Source organism: Bos mutus, chromosome 15 (genome assembly GCF_027580195.1).
Source record: "Bos mutus isolate GX-2022 chromosome 15, NWIPB_WYAK_1.1, whole genome shotgun sequence".
In the NCBI taxonomy this organism is placed as follows: domain Eukaryota; kingdom Metazoa; phylum Chordata; class Mammalia; order Artiodactyla; family Bovidae; genus Bos; species Bos mutus.
This window is the reverse complement of record NC_091631.1, coordinates 57354227-57371248: the sequence shown is the minus strand read 5'-3', so window position 1 is coordinate 57371248 and position 17022 is coordinate 57354227. Positions and strand designations below refer to the sequence as shown.

Below are 17022 nucleotides of genomic sequence, written 5' to 3'. Positions count from 1 at the left end.
CTCAAGAGAAAGGAGGAAGAAGGGGAGGAGGAGACTATTTTGGCACGCCTAGGACCCGCCTTCAAACGTGGCCTCTTTCCTAAGGCAGTGAAACCTGAAACAAAGTGTCAGAGAATAAGGATATTTCTTTTAATATAAAAGTTAATGAAATCATTTCTTCTGTTGCAAGTTCTGGCCCTTCAAAGTTTGTACCTCTTCCCGAAGTACACCCAAACACTTTAAAAAAAAAAAAAAAAAAAGCACCTGCTTGGTCAATCAGAATCATTTTTCTCACATTAATTTTTCTCTTTTGAGACTTTCTATTCAGGCTTTAGCACATTTTCTCATCTAACTGTGCTGAATACCATGGGATGGCAGAAGCGGAACACGACTCAGCAAGTGAACAACAGTGATGAATAATCATCCCTAGGAGGGTAAGTCCTGTAATGTAATCACCCCACCTAAAATGAAACTGGTAAAGAGCAGAGTGTTACTATCACAGCCTTGAAAATAACTAACAGAAACAAAGTTTCTTAGCTAATTTTCTCTTGAAAATGTGCTCAATTGTATTAGCACAGTGATTTTGTTTTGTTTTGTTTTCGCTTCTTTTTTTTTTTGCCAGTTCAGAGACTGTATGGAAACAGGGGTTCTAGAATTAGGAAACACAACGTTTATAAAAACAGCTAGTTGAAGTGTTTTTGTTGCTTGTGTGTTTTTTTAATTGTCGACAAGATAGGGTTTTCATTTCATAACGTCAAAGAAACATTATGTCCACAGCAGTTATTACAAAGGAAGCCTAAGATAGGATGGTTGAGGGTGCTTGGTACAGTGATTATCAGAAGGGAAAAAAGCACACTTAAGAAACCAATGCAATATTGTAAAGCAATTATTCTCCAATTAAAAATAAATAATAAAAAAAGAAGTGTATGATGGGATTTTGCTGGTGGTTCAGTGGTTAGGAATCTGCCTGCCCAGGCAGGGAACAAAGGTTTAATCCCTGGTTTGGGAAGATTCCACATGCCCTGAGGTAAGTAACTAAGCCTGTGCATACAGCGACTGAGTGCAGGCACCTAGAGCCTGTGCTTGGCAATGAGAAAAGCCACTGCAACAAGAAGCCCATGCACTGCAACTACAGAGTAACCCCCAGTTGCTACAACTAGAGAAAGCCTGCATGCAGCAATGAAGACTCAGCACAGCCATAAATAAATAATTTTTAAAAACTTAAAGCATATTACTAAAACTGATGACAGGTTTCATCCTCTGTGTTGTTCAGTTGGGTCAATTAGCACAAAAGCATTAAGTAGAGTCAAACTGTGATTTAAATAAGCAGAACACCAAGCAAGTTCATTTTAAATGGCCCATTGCCAATTATTTCTCTCCAGTTGTAAAAGTGCATAATGCATAATTTACCTATTTCTTACTTTGGGGACAAACATTTTTTTCTTTGACATGGAGCAACCCAAATGTCCTACCTACTTCATAGGGTTGTTTGTGAAAATTAAATGAGAGGATGATAGCTCTTTGAATATTTTAAAGTGCTGGACAATTATAACCCTCTGCACCCTTGCATTTACTCTCATTTATTTTATATAATGGAAAAAAGATTTTAAAAAGAAAATGTCCATGGTATCCTTTTAATCCGATGTACGCATTCATGTATTAGGTGGAATCATTTTTCTTAGCCTCACATGCTGCAGTCCATGGGGTCACAAAGAGTCGGTCACAACTGAGCTACTGAACAACACCAATTTTTCCTGGAAATATTTTAATAAGTACATAACTACCCGTTTGGCTATTATACAATGTGAAGGCTGGGAGAGGAATTGGATCAGTATTTCTCAGACTTTTGGATTTAATGGACCATTAAGAATAATAACAACAGTAATGATAATAATGAAAAGATAAACATTGATTGGATAACTTTATATTTTACCAAGTAAGGGTATTAAAATTTTTTTTAAATTTTATATTTTTATTTCTTGAGAGGACACTTGAACACCAAAAAACTTAGGACATAGCATCACAATGACAACGTTTCCCTTTATTTTTATCACAAATAGGGAATGTTTCAATATACATTGCTACCAGGCCTAATATGGTGATTTGAATCTTTAAAAAGACTATCAATTGTGTTCAGTTGCACCTACTCTTTTTTCAATTCCACCGACTGTAGCCCTACAGTCTCCTTTGTCCATGGGATTTTCCAGGCAAGAGTACTCCAGTGGGTTGCCATTCAGCCGCACATAATCATGTGGTCCAGTTTTACTGAATGACTTACATTTCACAATAATAGTAACTCAAGGTAAACTAAGTTCCTTTTGCCTAGGAGTTGAAACAATCGGTTTTTTCCACAAACAATAAATATATACACACAATACTTACAATTCTTTATAACAGCTAACATTTAAATAAGCCAAAGGGAGGGGGGGACACTAATAATATGTATACGTCAAGTATAATTTGCTAAGGTGCAAGATTGTTGACCTGGAATTTACAGGAAGTGTTATTGACCTTTGTTTTATGAGGTGATATGCTTTTTATTTTCCTTCACAACTGAACATTAAGTGTAGAATGTCTATCTTTTAAGTTGCAGGTCAAAGTCATCATATTAAAGCGCCCAATGAGAGTAATTTCAAATATGTGAGCCACGTGTGTTAGAAAATATTTTTTTGGAAGCTGCCAATGAAGTCGACTAAACTGAACATCAAGAATGGAATTTTTAAAAAAATTATAATTCCCAAAGTTTGCTTGCACCAAAGAAAAGGAGGTAAAGGAACGGATATTCTGTGTACGGAAATCTCGGTTTGCTAAGCCACGAAAACTCAGGTTTATACCGTTCTGGCAAACAGACCATCTGAACAGGATGTTACTTTTACTTGGAAAGTGGTGGTGGTGTGCTACTGTTTTGGGTTTCCTGTCTGAGGTTTCAAGAGGCTGGGACACACTGCCTTCCTCTGACAGTTCTTCCTTGGTCTTTCTTTTTGAGGAACCATCCTCAGATCTCCCCCTTCTTCTCTAGACAAGCACTGGGGAAGTGAGAGGAGTTTTGGCTCACGGAGACTCCAAGCCGAAAGGCCTGCCGGTAAAAACCCCCCCTCAGTGGAGGCGGCGTGGGCGTGTCACGTGATCTGCGCGCTGCCTGACGGGAAGGCCAACGCGGCAGACTCCTCATTCCCGCGCTTCGGCCTAGGAGGAAGGTACAGAGACCCGACTGATGTTGGAGTAGGGCAGCGGGGGATGAACGCCCAAAGGCTGTTCGTGTGAAGCGAGGCAGTGAGAGGGGGATGCTTCCTCGCAGGGTCTCTAGTAGGGCTGAAACGGTAGTGGGGAGGAAAGGGGAGGTGGGGTGAGTGGTGAGAAGCGAGGTACGTGTGCTGGCCTGAGGGCCCCAGTGGGAAGAAAGAGAAGGTGAGGAGAAAACGATTGCTTAAGGCCGAAAGGTAGTACTTGGTAATGACGATGGCACCAACGCGTCAGGTTGCACAGCCAGGGTCCGGGGCTGTGAACGGTTATATGTTGAAGGCGGAGGCCCAGTCTCTTGACCAGGTTCAGCTGAGGCCTTTAAAGTAGTGAAAGTGTTAGGTGCTCAGTCACGTTGGACTCTTTGCAACCTCATGGACTTTGGCCCCCCCAGACTCCTCGCTTCATGGGATTCTCCAGGCAAGAATACTGGAGTGGGTTGCCATTTCCTCCTCCAGCTTATCTTCTTGACCTAGGGATGGAACACAGGTTTCCTGCATTGCAGGCAGATTCTTTATCTTCTGAGCCACCAGGGAAGCCCAAAACTGTGACAGAAAAAGTCATCTGTTTTTTACAGAAGTGGCATTACCTAATTAAGTTTTGATTTGATATATATGCACGTTCTTTGAGTGAGGCGAGAAGAGGTGTAAAAGGGAAGAGAAAGGGGAAGGGAGACGAGAACAAATCTCATGGTGGCTTCCCTGAAACAGTCTCAAACATCCCAAGGCAAAGCGAGCACTACTGTGCATGTGTAGTATTTTTTTTTAACACATTAATGTTAATGCGCTTAAGTTTACATATTAGAAAGATACTGACAGCGATGTAGAAGCACAGTTTGGAGTTTGCCGATTGCTGCTGTCTTTCTGTCATATATATGATTCTTAAATATGACTAAGCAAACAGATTCATTACAATATTCCAGGTCCACATAGTTTCTCAAAAAGCAAGCAAATTGATAACTTGAGTGTTGACAGGAATTCTCATCTATTAAGATGAAGAGATTATATCATTCTAGGTTTCAACATTTTCCAAGTTTAATCTTTCAGGCTCACAGGGTAATTATCTTCAGAATTTTTGAGAAAGCAATTTAAAACTAAAATTTAATGCTATATGAAGGTAAGATAGGACGGTAGAAAGAGAAGTCTCTTTGAGACTACAAGAGATCTTGGTTCTTCTAGTCTGGCCTAATTTTACATGTTTGCATTTGGTCAGCTACCTCTGCCTCTGTTTTTTCACATCTGTAAAACTGAGATTGAATTAGATGAACTATAGGATTTTTTGGGCTTCCCTGGTGGCTCAGTGGTAAAGAATCTGCCTGCCAAGAAGGAGGTGCCGGTTTGATCTGTGGGTCAAAGATCAAACTGTGGGTCCGGAAGATCCCCTGGAGAAGGCAATGGCAGCCCACTCCAGTATTCTTCCCTGGAAATCCCATGGACAGAGGAGCCTGGCTGGCTAAAAGTCCATGGGGTCTTGAAAGTCTCAAACACAAATTAGCGACTAAACAACCAGTCAGCAAGATTTGTTTCAACATTAAGATTTTGTGAAGGCAGAAAAGTCTTTAATGAATCCCGAAACAAAGTAGAAAGTGCCAAAAGAGACTACTGTAATTGTAGAAGGAGTAGGAGAAAATCACAGGACTGGTAGGCTGGCCCCAGGTGCTCTACCACACAATTTGAACTTCTGGAGCAATGAATGGTCAAGGAAAGGTTCTTTTAAGTGTAAGAATGCAGTAATCGGAGTTTTGAAAGATTGCCCAAACAGCAATTGGTAGGATGGAACAGAGGAGGGATAATTTGAGTAGTTTAGGTAAGTGATGAATAATGAGAGGCTAAACTAACAGTGACGGGAGGAATGGAAAGACAGGGAAGGATTCAAGAGAGCTGTATTGTGGAGTTTGCACCTAAAATTGGCATTGCTCTAAACTTTGCAGTTCCTGCCTCCAGAAAATGATGGCAAGTCAACTTGTAAAACCTGATACTAGAAATTGCAAGAGACCAAGAGAGTTAGAGGTAATCTTTATGTTTATGGAACTTTACTCGTTTATATACTACTTAAATTTCTTCATTTAAGATATTTCTGTTGATAAATGGAATTTAATGTCTTCATATTCCCAGAGCTGGTGGTGTCCCAACAGGAACTATGTTGATTCCAGCAGCCTTTTCACTAAGTAGAGGCTTCCAGGAAACTAGTGGGAGGTTTCTTTGTGGTAATTTGTGATCTAGAGACAGAAGTGGGCGCATGACTTTTAATATGTAGAACTTTAATTATTTTGATATATATTAATAAATAGGATACTTAGGTACTACACCTACTGATATTTTTTGAAGAAGAGTACTATATCCTGCCATTCTTCACTGCTGCCCCTACCAATTGATCTGTTTTACATTTGAGACATTATTTGTTCCCTTAAAGATTATGTTAGCTTGCAAAAATTTGCAAGCATATGGCTGTTAACCAAATGAAAGTTTTGCTCTTTTGCTATGGCAACATCTGCTGTCTCAAGATACAGGAAACTTTTTCATCAGGGGATTAATAGCATTTTCAAAGTCTAATATAAATTTACAATAAAATGAACAAGTGATTATTAGGCCTACATTTCCAGCATGCTTGCTTTTTTCTGAGAGATGTTTTATTTGCTGTTTTCTTTTCTTTCTTTCTTTTTTTTTTTTAACAGAATGTGTATATCTTAAGGATCTTATTAACTTGTTTGCCTATTTCCTTTACTTTCTTATATTAGCCTCAAATGCCAGATAGTCCACAGCTGTCCTCTCTTGGAAAATCAGATTCTTCTTTGTCTGAAAGCTCTGGACTATTTTATAAAGATGAAGCTCTGGAGAAAGACTTGAATGGTGATGTGTGAAGTGCTTGTATTTCTATATATTGATTTTATAATATGGAAACTTTATTATAGTTCATAACTTAGTAATTTTTTTAAACAGATATGAGCAAGGAAATTAATCTAATGCTGTCAACATATGCAAAGATCTTAAGGCAAGTACTTATGGTATATTCTTTTGAGTCTTTATTTTAGACATAGAAGTTTTCTTCTGGAAGCTCCATAATGGGAAGTTTAGCTCAGGGTCTAAGAAACCTATCTGGTAATTATAGTTTTCAAATTTTTTACTCTACCTCAGTTTCTTAGATTAGCTGGTTATTTTCAAAGACTAACTTTTCCACTAAATATCTTTTGTTTTGATACTCTCAGAGCTGAAATGAGGCTGGATATATTTTGTTTTCTAATTAGATGATAAAACACTTACAATTTTATGAAAACATTTTGAGAAAAATACCATTTGGTGAAGTTAACCATAATAATAGAGTGATACTGAAGATAAATATTTATATTTATGAAATATTAAATGTTATCAATCTATATTAGAAGGCTGAATTTAAGTATTCTATTGACCTGAAACTGTCATGTTTTATAAGGTTTTTTTTTAGAGAACTACTGAGCAGTCACTGTTTTGAATAATGTTTGTGTGGCTGTTAAAATAATGTATGTAGTTTAATATTAGAATTATAATGTATAAGATACACATTCTGCTGTGTCAAGGGACTTTGAGTAGTCAAAAATATTTGTTGAACTAATTTAACATACTGAGCAGTGTTGGTAAATTAATGAAGCCAACTACTGTACAAAGCCATTTAAATGAAATAGCTGACAAATATAGCATAATAAAGCACATCATTTTGATGATGTGTCTAGATATTATGACTATTTGGTTTAACATAAAACCTTTTTTTCCCCTTAGTGAGAGAGCAGCAGTAGATGCGTCTTATATTGACGAGATAGATGGACTCTTCAAAGAAGCCAATACTATCGAAAACTTTCTAATACAGAAAAGAGAGCTCCTGAGACAGAGGCTTACAGTGATTGCAAACACTCTACACAGATAAAATTGTGTACTTAAAATAAGCTGAGAATTTAAGCTCATTGTTTTAATGAAAGAATGACATTTGTGCTCTGAATGTGCTCTAGTTGTTAAAAAAAAAGTATACCTTAAATGTAGAAGGGGAAACTTCTTAAATTTCTTTTCTAGATTTAAAAGCATTAAGCTGGACATTAATATGAAGTATGGAGCTTTTCTTTTGAAGTCTAATATTTGGCATATTTTGTAAAAGTGTAAACTTTATTTTTTCTTAAACATCCTAGCCTTTCTTAAATTTCTAAAAGACAACTCAGTGGACTAATTTGATAATATTTAATAGTATTGTACTTTTTCTTTTAGAATATTATGTTTAAATAGTACATAGAGATTTAAAGTGTCTTTCATGGTTAGAATTGTAAAGAAATTAAAACCCAAAAGTAATCTGTCCAGTTTCTCAATATGTAAACTGTGCTGTTGCTATTTAATGTTACCATATGATTATTTTCACTAATATTATTATACAATATTAATAAAAATTTGTTTTATTATCATGTTGTTTTTATTATCATATGTTAGAGAAGGAAATGGCAACCCACTCCAGTATTCTTGTCTGAAAAATCCCATGGACAGAGGAGCCTGGTGGGCTATAGTTCATGGGGTCACAAAGAGTTGGACATGACTGAGCGACTGAGCACAATAAAAATTTGGTTTCAAATTATTATCTTGTGGTAAAATAAAAACTAGAAATTTGTAACCAGAACTTTATATGAATTGACTTTTTTACACATTAATAGTATCAATAGTGCAGTTAATGAAGTATATTTAGAAGCCTTAGCAAGCTATGTGGTATGGGATAAAGATTAGTGGTCCAAAAGTAAAGAGATTGGTTAAACAAGTTAGCCTTAGCGAGTCATTTCAGTCCTGTTATAATTCAAGAATTGAATTTGGACTAGGAAATCTCTAATATTTTTCTAGCAAAAAAATCCTCCCTTTGAGGAGAGTTTGGGAAGAATGGATACATGTGTATCTGTGGCCCAGTCCCTTCACTGTTCACCTGAAACTCACATTATTAATCAGCAGTACTCCAATACAAAACAAAAACTATTTTTAAAAAAATCTACATTGTTGGAAGGTACTATGACTTCAATGAAAACTTTTAATATGTTATATATAATTTATATAATTATATTGATCAGATTTTTAAAAATCACAACACTCACTGTTCATATGGACAATTCTATCTATTATATGTGTATTTTGCCTATATAAGTTATCACAAATTTGGATATATATATTTAGACAGTACCACAGGGAATTTGGTATTCCTCAAGTGGACAGCAGGGATTCCCTGGTGGCTCAGACGGTAAAGCATCTGCCCGCAATGCAGGAGACCTGGGTTTGATCCCTGGAGAGGGAAATGGCAACCCACTCCAGTACTCTTGCCTAGAAAATTCCATGGATGGAGGAGCCTGGTAGCCTACAGTCCATGGGGTCGCAAAGAGTCGGACACGACAGCGACCTCACTCACTCAGTCACTCAGGTGGACAGCATGTTTGCCCTGCTGCCTTCTAAATGTTAAAATCTCATTTCATCAATTACTACCTTAAGGCATATATACCATGTAAGATAAATATTCATACAAGAAAGAATTGAAAACAATAATGTAATATTTACTAAGTATATTGGTTACAGTGGAAAAATTATTTGGCTCATAGGCAGATATCTTAATGGCACAGGATAGGTTGGAGGTCAGTAAAGATTAGAAATAGGATTTTAAAAACTAAATGCAACAGGATGACTACATTTGAGTTGGTATGACAAATCTGCTGGATTTTGAGTTATCCTGTTGCCTTACAGAGTTCTTTAACTGTGAAAATGACTGCTAACTTGGGCAGAAGCTAGCAACATTAAGAAATGTTCTTGAGTTATTTTTTCTTAAATATGTTATTAATGTAAAAGATAAGGCTAGCATTGTTTCAGAGTAGATTTTGATTTCATATTATATTTATTATACCTTTTTTTTTCTTTTTGCTGTGGCAATGGGATATTAGTTCCCTGACCAGGGATGAAACCATGCCTCTTGCATAGGAAGTGCGGAGGCTTAACCATAGGCCAGCCAGGGAAGTTCCAATATTTGTTTTATCTTAATAGGGTCACCATTGCTCAGTATCTGGTTCTTCCCTGTGCAGGTTAAATTTGATCATTTCATTGGGTATGTGTTTAAGACTAGGGAATGACTTTTAGTCACAATGCTATTTACCGGTCAGAACAGACACCTCCTAGGGAAGAAGTTCATCAAAGTCTAAATAAGGCTTATTTTTTAATCAAACTTGATATCTTTGGTACCATCCACATGAGAATAATTATCTTACAACTGGAAATATGCTATTGCAGGAATATATTTGCCCTTTAATTTACACTTATCACTCATTTCAGTAAAATGTAAGTTTATATGTTATTTTTCAATAATTACAAATCAAAATATATATTGAATTTCTTTATATCATGATCAGCTAGACACTGTAGGAAGTACAGAACTCTTTGTTCTCCCTTCTGACAAGTTTAACCACTCCTTTTTTTAAATTTTAAATTTATTTATTTTAATTGGAGGCTAATTACTTTACAATATTGTAGTGGTTTTTGCCATACATTGACATGAATCCACCACGGGTGTACATGTGTTCCCCATCCTGAACCCCCCTCCCACCTCCCTCCCCATCCCATCCCTCAGGGTCATCCCAGTGCACCAGCCCGGAGCACCTTGTCTCTTGCATTGAGGGAAGGAGTGGCACAATGAAATTGATACCCTGGGTCAGCTGACTTAATCAGTGGACAGATCTGAAAGAGGAAAGTTTAGAGAGGGAGACCACTATTGGTGGTCAAATTTCAGTATTTCAAACAGCAACTTATCATAAACAGGTTGTAGGGATACTTGTCCTGAAAATGAGACTAAGAGAGATTGTACATGTTTTGAACCACCCCCCCCCCCTCAACTGGGCTGGCGATCTGTTTCATATATGATAATATACATGTTTCAATGCTATTCTCTCAAATCATCCCACCGTCGCCTTTTCCCACAGAGTCCAGAAGACTGTTCTTTACATCTGTGTCTCTTTTGCTGTCTCGTATATAGGGTCATTGTTACCATCTTTCTAAATTCCATATATATGCTTTAATATACTGTATTGGTGTTTTTCTTTCTGATTTACTTCACTGCTTAATAGTCTCCAGTTTTATCCACCTTATTAGAACTGATTCAAAGGCATTCTATTTAATGGCTGTAACCACTCCTTTCTTAAAATACACTTACATGTCTTTGCTAGGAGGACGTGATATGTCAGTGTTAAAAGTATTTCCTGGAACACCAGGAATCCCCTGGTGTTCCAGTGGATAAGAATCCACCTGCCAATGCAGGAGACACGGGTTCAGTCGCTGGTCCAGGAAGATTCCACATGTTACGGAGCAGTTAAGCCCATGTGCCACCACTACTGAGTCTACATACAGGCCGTAACTACTGAAGCCCATGTGCCTAGAGCTTATGTTCCACAAGAAGGGAAGTCACCGCAATGAGAAGCCCATGCACTGCAACTAGAGAAAGCCCGTGTGCAACCACGAAGACCCAGTGCAGTCATAAATAAATTCTGTGGCACTGCTATTAACTCCTTTTAAGTGGGAGTTATTGGAGGGCTTTGGCAAGGGGATCACAGAGATAGATTTTGAAATGGGTTTTTGAAAAGGAAAGAGGGAGAATATTTCAGGCAGGGAAAAGTTTGTTTAAAGGCACAGAAGAATAAAAACACTTGGCAAATCATTTTACTGGACTGAGAATTCACAAAAGGGAATAGTGTATCATCTACACTGCTAGAGAGCAGGATAGAATCTGTTTTCAATTTGTAGCACAGCATTAGATTGGAGCTCAGAAATATTTGTTATATTAATAAAATGATGTATGGTTATTTGTTTTTAAGGGTATACCTTCACAGGGCTTTATTCATATTAGATTGTTGAGGATGTTCTGTAAATTAAGTGAATAGGAAACGAAAGATGAAATGCTAGAAGGGCAGAAGGACAAAGGATGAAAGGTAGATTGTGACCAGATTATAGAGTCTTGTTGACAGACTAAATTTGGACTTTATTCTGTAAAGGAAATCTGAATCATTCAGAGGGAAGGAGTGGCACAATGAAATTGATACCCTGGGTCAACTGATTTAATCAGTGGACAGATTTGAAAGAGCAAAGTTTAGAGAGGGAAACCACGATTGGTGGTCCAATTTCAGTATTTCAAGCAGCAACTTATCATAAACAGGTTGTAGGGATACTAGTCCTGAAAATGAGACTAAGAGAGAGTGTACGTGTTTTGAAGCCCCACCCTCAATCCCCAACCCCACCCCTTCCTATTCTGTCAGTGAGCCAGGGACAGCTCAGGAAGTGAGTTTTTGTCTGGCAGTCAGCGTGAGGATTTGGGAATCCCGGGATCTGCTGCTGCAGAACTCAACACAAAAATGTTTTCTCAGATCTTTCTACGTTCTGTCAGCGACTTTTCTACTATTGCAGTTGATTTCCTTTCTATGATATTACGCCGGATCCCAGGTAGGCGATTTGCCCCTTCCTTCTCCTCTCTCTCCTTTTCCTTAACTTAGGACTCTGTGCCTCTTTCTTGAAGAATACCAGGGGCTTCTGAAGTTTCCCAGTCTGTGTGGAAAAGATTCAGGCAGCAACACTGCAGAGGTGGAGTTAAAGGAGAGTGAGTCAGGATTTGTTAACCTGTAAGACAAACAGCCTTTCTGTTTATAGATTTTATGCAACATACAGGGGCAGGATTCAGGGTTTAGAAGTTCTCTTGGATCTGCAATAGGAAAAATATTCACTATTTAGGACTTTCTCAACTAAAAATAGTACTGCTACATGTTCTAATGTAAACATTTTGTTCTTCTATTTGCATTCTGGTGGACTTCTTTAAAAACTCTATTTAACACTTCTAAGTATTACACCGTGCAGCCTCTTAAAGAGAGTAGCATTTGAGATAGACTTTGAACAACAGATAAAACTTCCTTAGGGATAGACTAGTGGGAAGGACATTTAGGGTGAAAGTGAATTTTCTTTGGGAAATAAAGAAATAGTTGGATTTGTGCCGGGGTCCTGCCCCGGCTGATCCAGGGTATTCGAAGCAGGGACGGCGTCGGCGACCTATTTATTTAAATATTTTATCAAAGATATAAAGAGTAATAGGATGAGGATAGCTCAGTAGGAAAATTCAGTGGAGAAAAGAGGCTGAGTAGCTTGGTTTACGCGGGAGACCAATACAACTTCAAGACAAGAAGTTTGCACCACTTACGTAGGCCGCAGGTGTCCTTCCGTTCTCCCGAAGGAGAGGAGACACTGAGGCCTCCCCGGTCGGATCTTAGAAGCCCAGGCATAATTAGTAAGCATGGTGGGTTCCGCGCTCCAGATGGAGACTCAACCAGAGTGAGAGAGAGAGCGACATGGGGAGACCAGTATTCTGAGAAACTGATCCCAATTCTTTATTTTCCATGGTCTACTTTTATACACTGAGATGTTATGCAAAAGTCACGCGGGGTCAGCAGTCCTGACTTTTATCAAAGTCAGGTGCTTCATACAAATGTATACAGAGGTCTTAGGGGTGTTACATCATCTTCTGGCCAGGGGGGCCTGCTGACAATTTACGACCCTCTCCTTGTGACAGCGGTCAGTCAATCAGGACGCTTATTTCTCCAGGGCTGATTATTCTCAAAACAGACGCCACCCAAATAAAGTTACATTCCTACAGGGTGAGGGTGTAGTGGGTTTTAGTTAAGGAAAGAATTTACTTAGCCTAAGGTCTAACGTGATTAATATCAAAGGTTAATTCTATATATTCATTAATGTGTGTAAGGGCAGGGGATATGGAGACTTAGCAACAAACATTGGCTCAACAAATGAAAAACCCTTCACCAACACAATTTCTAATTAGCCCACTATACTTATAGTTTTCTAACTTCTCTAAAGAACCTGTTTTTAGAGGGTTTAAAGCATCTCGTGCCTCTCACGGTTGGGAGGCTGTGAGCAATCACATGTGGCCGGACGAGCCTGTCAGGCAGCCTAGAGAACCTTCAGAGGAGTTTGTAGGTTAAAACACTCTTATCACGCCCAGGAATTATTATTAACTGGAGCTCTAGATTAACTCCTTCTCCGAAAGAGGTGGTGGGGGACAGCCCCCCGTAAAGTCAGAGATGTAGGTAAGAGCACAAAGTAGTAAAGTAGGCAGGCTCTGGTTATGGGGGTAGACACTCGAGGATTTCCAGGGGGACTCCTGAGGCTCGATCCCGCCTTTGCGTATGTCGAGCCTCCTTCCTCATGACCTTTGCCATGGGCGGAGTACCTCACTCTGGCCCCCAACAGGTTTGACAGAATTGGTTATTTACGGGGCTTCCCAGATGGCGCTAATGGCAAAGAACCAGATGTAAGAGATGTGGGGTTCTATCCCTGGGTTGGGAAGGTCCCCTGGAGAAGGAAATGGCAAGCCACTCCAGTGTTCTTGCCTGGAGAATCCCGTGGACAAAGGAACCTGGCAGGCTATAGTCCATAGGGTTGCAAAGAGTCAGACACGACTTAGTACACACGTGCTTTGAGCCTACATCTCTGAGAAGGTCTCAAGTGCTCTAAACTGAATTTTTGAAAGATTTTAAAGAAGTGGGATAATAGATACAATGTTGTAAAATATTTTGCTAAAAGACTAGTATCCCTATATTTTAGTTTGATTTTCTAGTTTAGACTTCTATATCACTATTAGTTTTATGAGTTAAAATGAAAGATTATCTTATAGTATCTAATTAGTTATGTAGTTGACCACCCCTCTGTGTTAGGCAATACTGCCTGCGAACACTGAATACATATGAAATAATAGGGACAATTTTCAGCTCTCTATTTTAAAATAATTTTTTTGTGGCTTTTGAATTTGAGGTAATTTCAGAACAGGTATCAGTGCATTATTTAATTTATAACAGTTCTTTCCTAGGAAATGCCGTGTACATTCATGTGTATACCATTAAAATAGAAGAAATTAAATTGCAGATCCTATTAAATTCACATAAATGCTGTGAAATCTTTAGAATCACATTCTAGTCTGTCAAAAGTACTGAGATTAATGTAATTGTGATAATATTGAATGGTGGTTATTTATATTTCTTTATTTAATTTTTTAAGCTGTGTGGCATGTGGGGATCTTAGTTCCCCACCAGGGATCAAAGCCATACCCCTGGAGTGAAAGCTCAAAGTCTTCATTAACCGCTAGACTGCTAGGGAAGTCCTGGGCATTTTTTATTAAACAATGAGGTATAGCTATTAGCACATCTGTGGTTAACATGTAGATTCAGTCTTGTGAAAAGGCCTGCATTGTTCAACTAAGAGAAATGGTAGCAATGGTAATTAAAGTCCTGAGTTAATTAAGCAGATTTGTACTGCAGGAACACAAAAAGGATTGTGGTTCACAAATGGAGAACTGTTGGAGTTCACAAATGGAGAAGAGTTGATGGTCTGAGAATAAGGAAGGAGACGAATTTGGAGACTGTGTTTGGTGATAGGTTTACATTTTCCTTACCAGTAGATGAGACTGTCTATAGAGAAACAGGCATGTTTATAGAAGACTGATAAAATTTTTGTGCTTTTAATTTCCTCTTCACAGTTTTGAAGAAGTACATGGAAAAGACTCATCAGAAAACAGTGATCTTTGGTCAGGAGAAGACTCTTCCATGCATTGCACCACTTCTAACCACGGTGGAAGAGACTCCGCAGGTCATCTCAGCTGGAGTCCAGGGACATTTTCCTGAGTGGCTCAGTGGCTATCTACTTCGTGTGGGACCTGGGAAATTCGAGTTCGGGAAGGATAAGTAAGCCTTGATTTTGGAGAACAGTTTAGTTTTCTTAGCATGGGCTCTTTCTATGTAATGTGCATAATATCTGCTTCCTCTCAGAAGCTAACATTGCTACACAATCCCTTTGATCACAGCTAAGGAAACTGTAGCCTACAGGAAAAAAAAAAAATGGAGATTTTAATTCTTCTTTAAAAGTCCTGACTTCTGCTTTGCAGACTATTATAAATTTCAAGTCGTCTGAAAGTTTATGCTAAAAGAGAAGTGTCAGAAACTATCTTTATGACTACTGAGCTCTGTTTCATCACAAGTTCCTGGAGGAAGGGGCGATGTCTTCACTTCATACCACTCTCTTACCCAGTACTCCCCAGACACGGTGGCTCTTTCAGTTCCTCAAACCAGGAATGTTTATTTTTGCTCAGGGTCTTGGCATTGGCTGGCTTATCTCTCTTCCCAAGTCTGATTCTTGTCATTCAGATATCAGCTGAAATTTCACATCCTTTGAGCTTTCCCTGATCTCCCAATCTAAAGGTGCTGTTTTTTATATTATTTATTTTAATTCTCTGCATTATCAATAGCTAGTATATTTTTGCTTGTTTACTTATTAGCTGTGTTTCTCAGTAGATGGCAGTTTCATGATGGCAGGGACCTTTTCTTGATTACCCTGTATCCCCAGTATCTAGGATAGTGCTCTGTAGTTAAATAGCACTCAATATATATATGTAAGTAAAAGAGAAGCCCAGCAACTCATTGATGTATCATTTCTCTGTGTGACTACTAGGGACATGAAGTGATGTGAAGAAATCATTGTGGTCAGGAAGAAATCTACTTTGCTTTAAACATTAAAAAATTTTAGAATTTTTTGTTTTCATTGTGAAAGTTTTTACCTGTATTAAACTTTTTGAAATATAAAACCAAGTGAGGGAAAAGTGTGTACCACATGCTCTGTTAGCACTTTGAAATATTTCCTGCTGATCTTTCCCCCATCTCTATAGATTTGTTTTAAATAATTACAATCATATGAAAAAAATTTTTAGTGATGTATAATTGACATGTTAGTTTCAGGTGTACAACATAATGATTCAATATTTGTATATATTGTGAAATTATCATCACAAGTCTAGTTAACATTCCTAACCATGCTGCTACTGCTGCTGCTAAGTCGCTTCAGTCGTGTCCGACTCTGTGCGACCCCTTAGACGGCAGCCCACCAGGCTCCCCCGTCCCTGGGATTCTCCAGGCAAGAACACTGGAGTGGGTTGCCATTTCCTTCTCCAATGCATGAAAGTGAAAAGTGAAAGTGAAGTCGCTCAGTCATGTCCGAGTCTTCACGACCCCATGGACTGCAGCCTACCAGGCTCCTCCATCCATGGGATTTTCCAGGCAAGAGTACTGGAGTGGGTTGCCATTGCCTTCTCCGATTCCTAACCATACATTTTAACAAAAATTTGTTTTTCTTATGATGAGAAGTTTTAAGATTTACTGTTGTACATGCTGTGTGCTAAGTTGCTTCAATTGTGTCTGACTTTTTGCGGCCCTATGGAGTGCAGCCTACCAGGCTCCTCTGTCCATGGGATTTTCCAGGCAAGATACTGGAGTGGGTTGCCATGCCCTCCTCCAGGGGATCTTCCTGACCCAGGGATCAAACCTGCTTCTCTTATGTCTCCTCTATTGGCAGGCAGGTTCTTTGCCACTAGAGCCACCTGGGAAGCCAAAGATTTACTGTTAGCAACTTTCAAATATGCAATACAGTTTTATTAACTATAATCTGACTCTGTATTTTACATCCCTTATTTATTTTATAACTGGAAATGAATTTTCATCCCATTTACCTCTTGCAATAACCAATCTCTTTCAACCACCAACTTATTCTCTGTGTCTGTGAGCTTGTTTTTCTTTCTTTCTTTTTACTCTTTATGATTTAATCTTTAAGATTCTACATATAAGTGAAATCATATGGTACTTGTCTTTCTCTGTCTGACTTATTTCACTTAGGATAATGCCCTCAAACTCTACTCACGTTAAAAATGGCAACATTTCCTTCTTTTTTATGGTGGATTAATATT

General features: G+C 38.4%; 2 protein-coding genes across 4 annotated transcripts in view; both read left to right on the top strand.

Annotated features, from left to right (window-relative positions):
* The first annotated feature begins 90 nt into the window (after nt 1-90).
* Nucleotides 91-7639, top strand: TEX12 (testis expressed 12). 2 transcript variants are annotated; one of them, XM_005901522.3, is made up of 7 exons: nt 91-413; nt 2567-2746; nt 2999-3176; nt 5150-5228; nt 5957-6068; nt 6159-6210; nt 6972-7639. In XM_005901522.3, exons 2-7 carry the CDS (start codon nt 2662-2664, stop codon nt 7114-7116), a joined length of 651 nt encoding a protein of 216 aa, XP_005901584.2. In that variant the 5' UTR covers nt 91-413; nt 2567-2661; the 3' UTR covers nt 7117-7639. The 2 variants fall into 2 exon arrangements, with proteins under 2 accessions (XP_005901584.2, XP_070240323.1); XM_070384222.1 differs by having other exon boundaries at nt 2966-3176.
* Nucleotides 3133-17022, top strand: part of BCO2 (beta-carotene oxygenase 2) — a 72726-nt gene continuing 58836 nt past the window's right edge. The window contains exons 1-3 of one of the 2 annotated variants that reach the window (XM_070384221.1): nt 3133-3176; nt 5150-5228; nt 14770-14974. In XM_070384221.1, the coding sequence (XP_070240322.1) occupies nt 14784-14974 (191 nt within the window). In that variant the 5' untranslated portion in view covers nt 3133-3176; nt 5150-5228; nt 14770-14783. Of the gene's footprint in view, nt 3177-5149; nt 5229-11505; nt 11679-14769; nt 14975-17022 lie in introns of those variants that run through there. The other variant, XM_070384220.1, reaches the window with a different exon arrangement.

Bases quoted from the DNA above. Each gene is read 5' to 3' on its own strand.
- TEX12 (XM_070384222.1), top strand. From the start codon at position 2,662: ATGAAGTCGACTAAACTGAACATCAAGAATGGAATTTTTAAAAAAATT. The intron at 3,177-5,149 runs GTACAGAGACCC...TAAACTTTGCAG, and splicing joins CGCTTCGGCCTAGGAGGAAG to TTCCTGCCTCCAGAAAATGA. The intron at 6,069-6,158 runs GTGATGTGTGAA...TTTTTTAAACAG, and splicing joins TCTGGAGAAAGACTTGAATG to ATATGAGCAAGGAAATTAAT.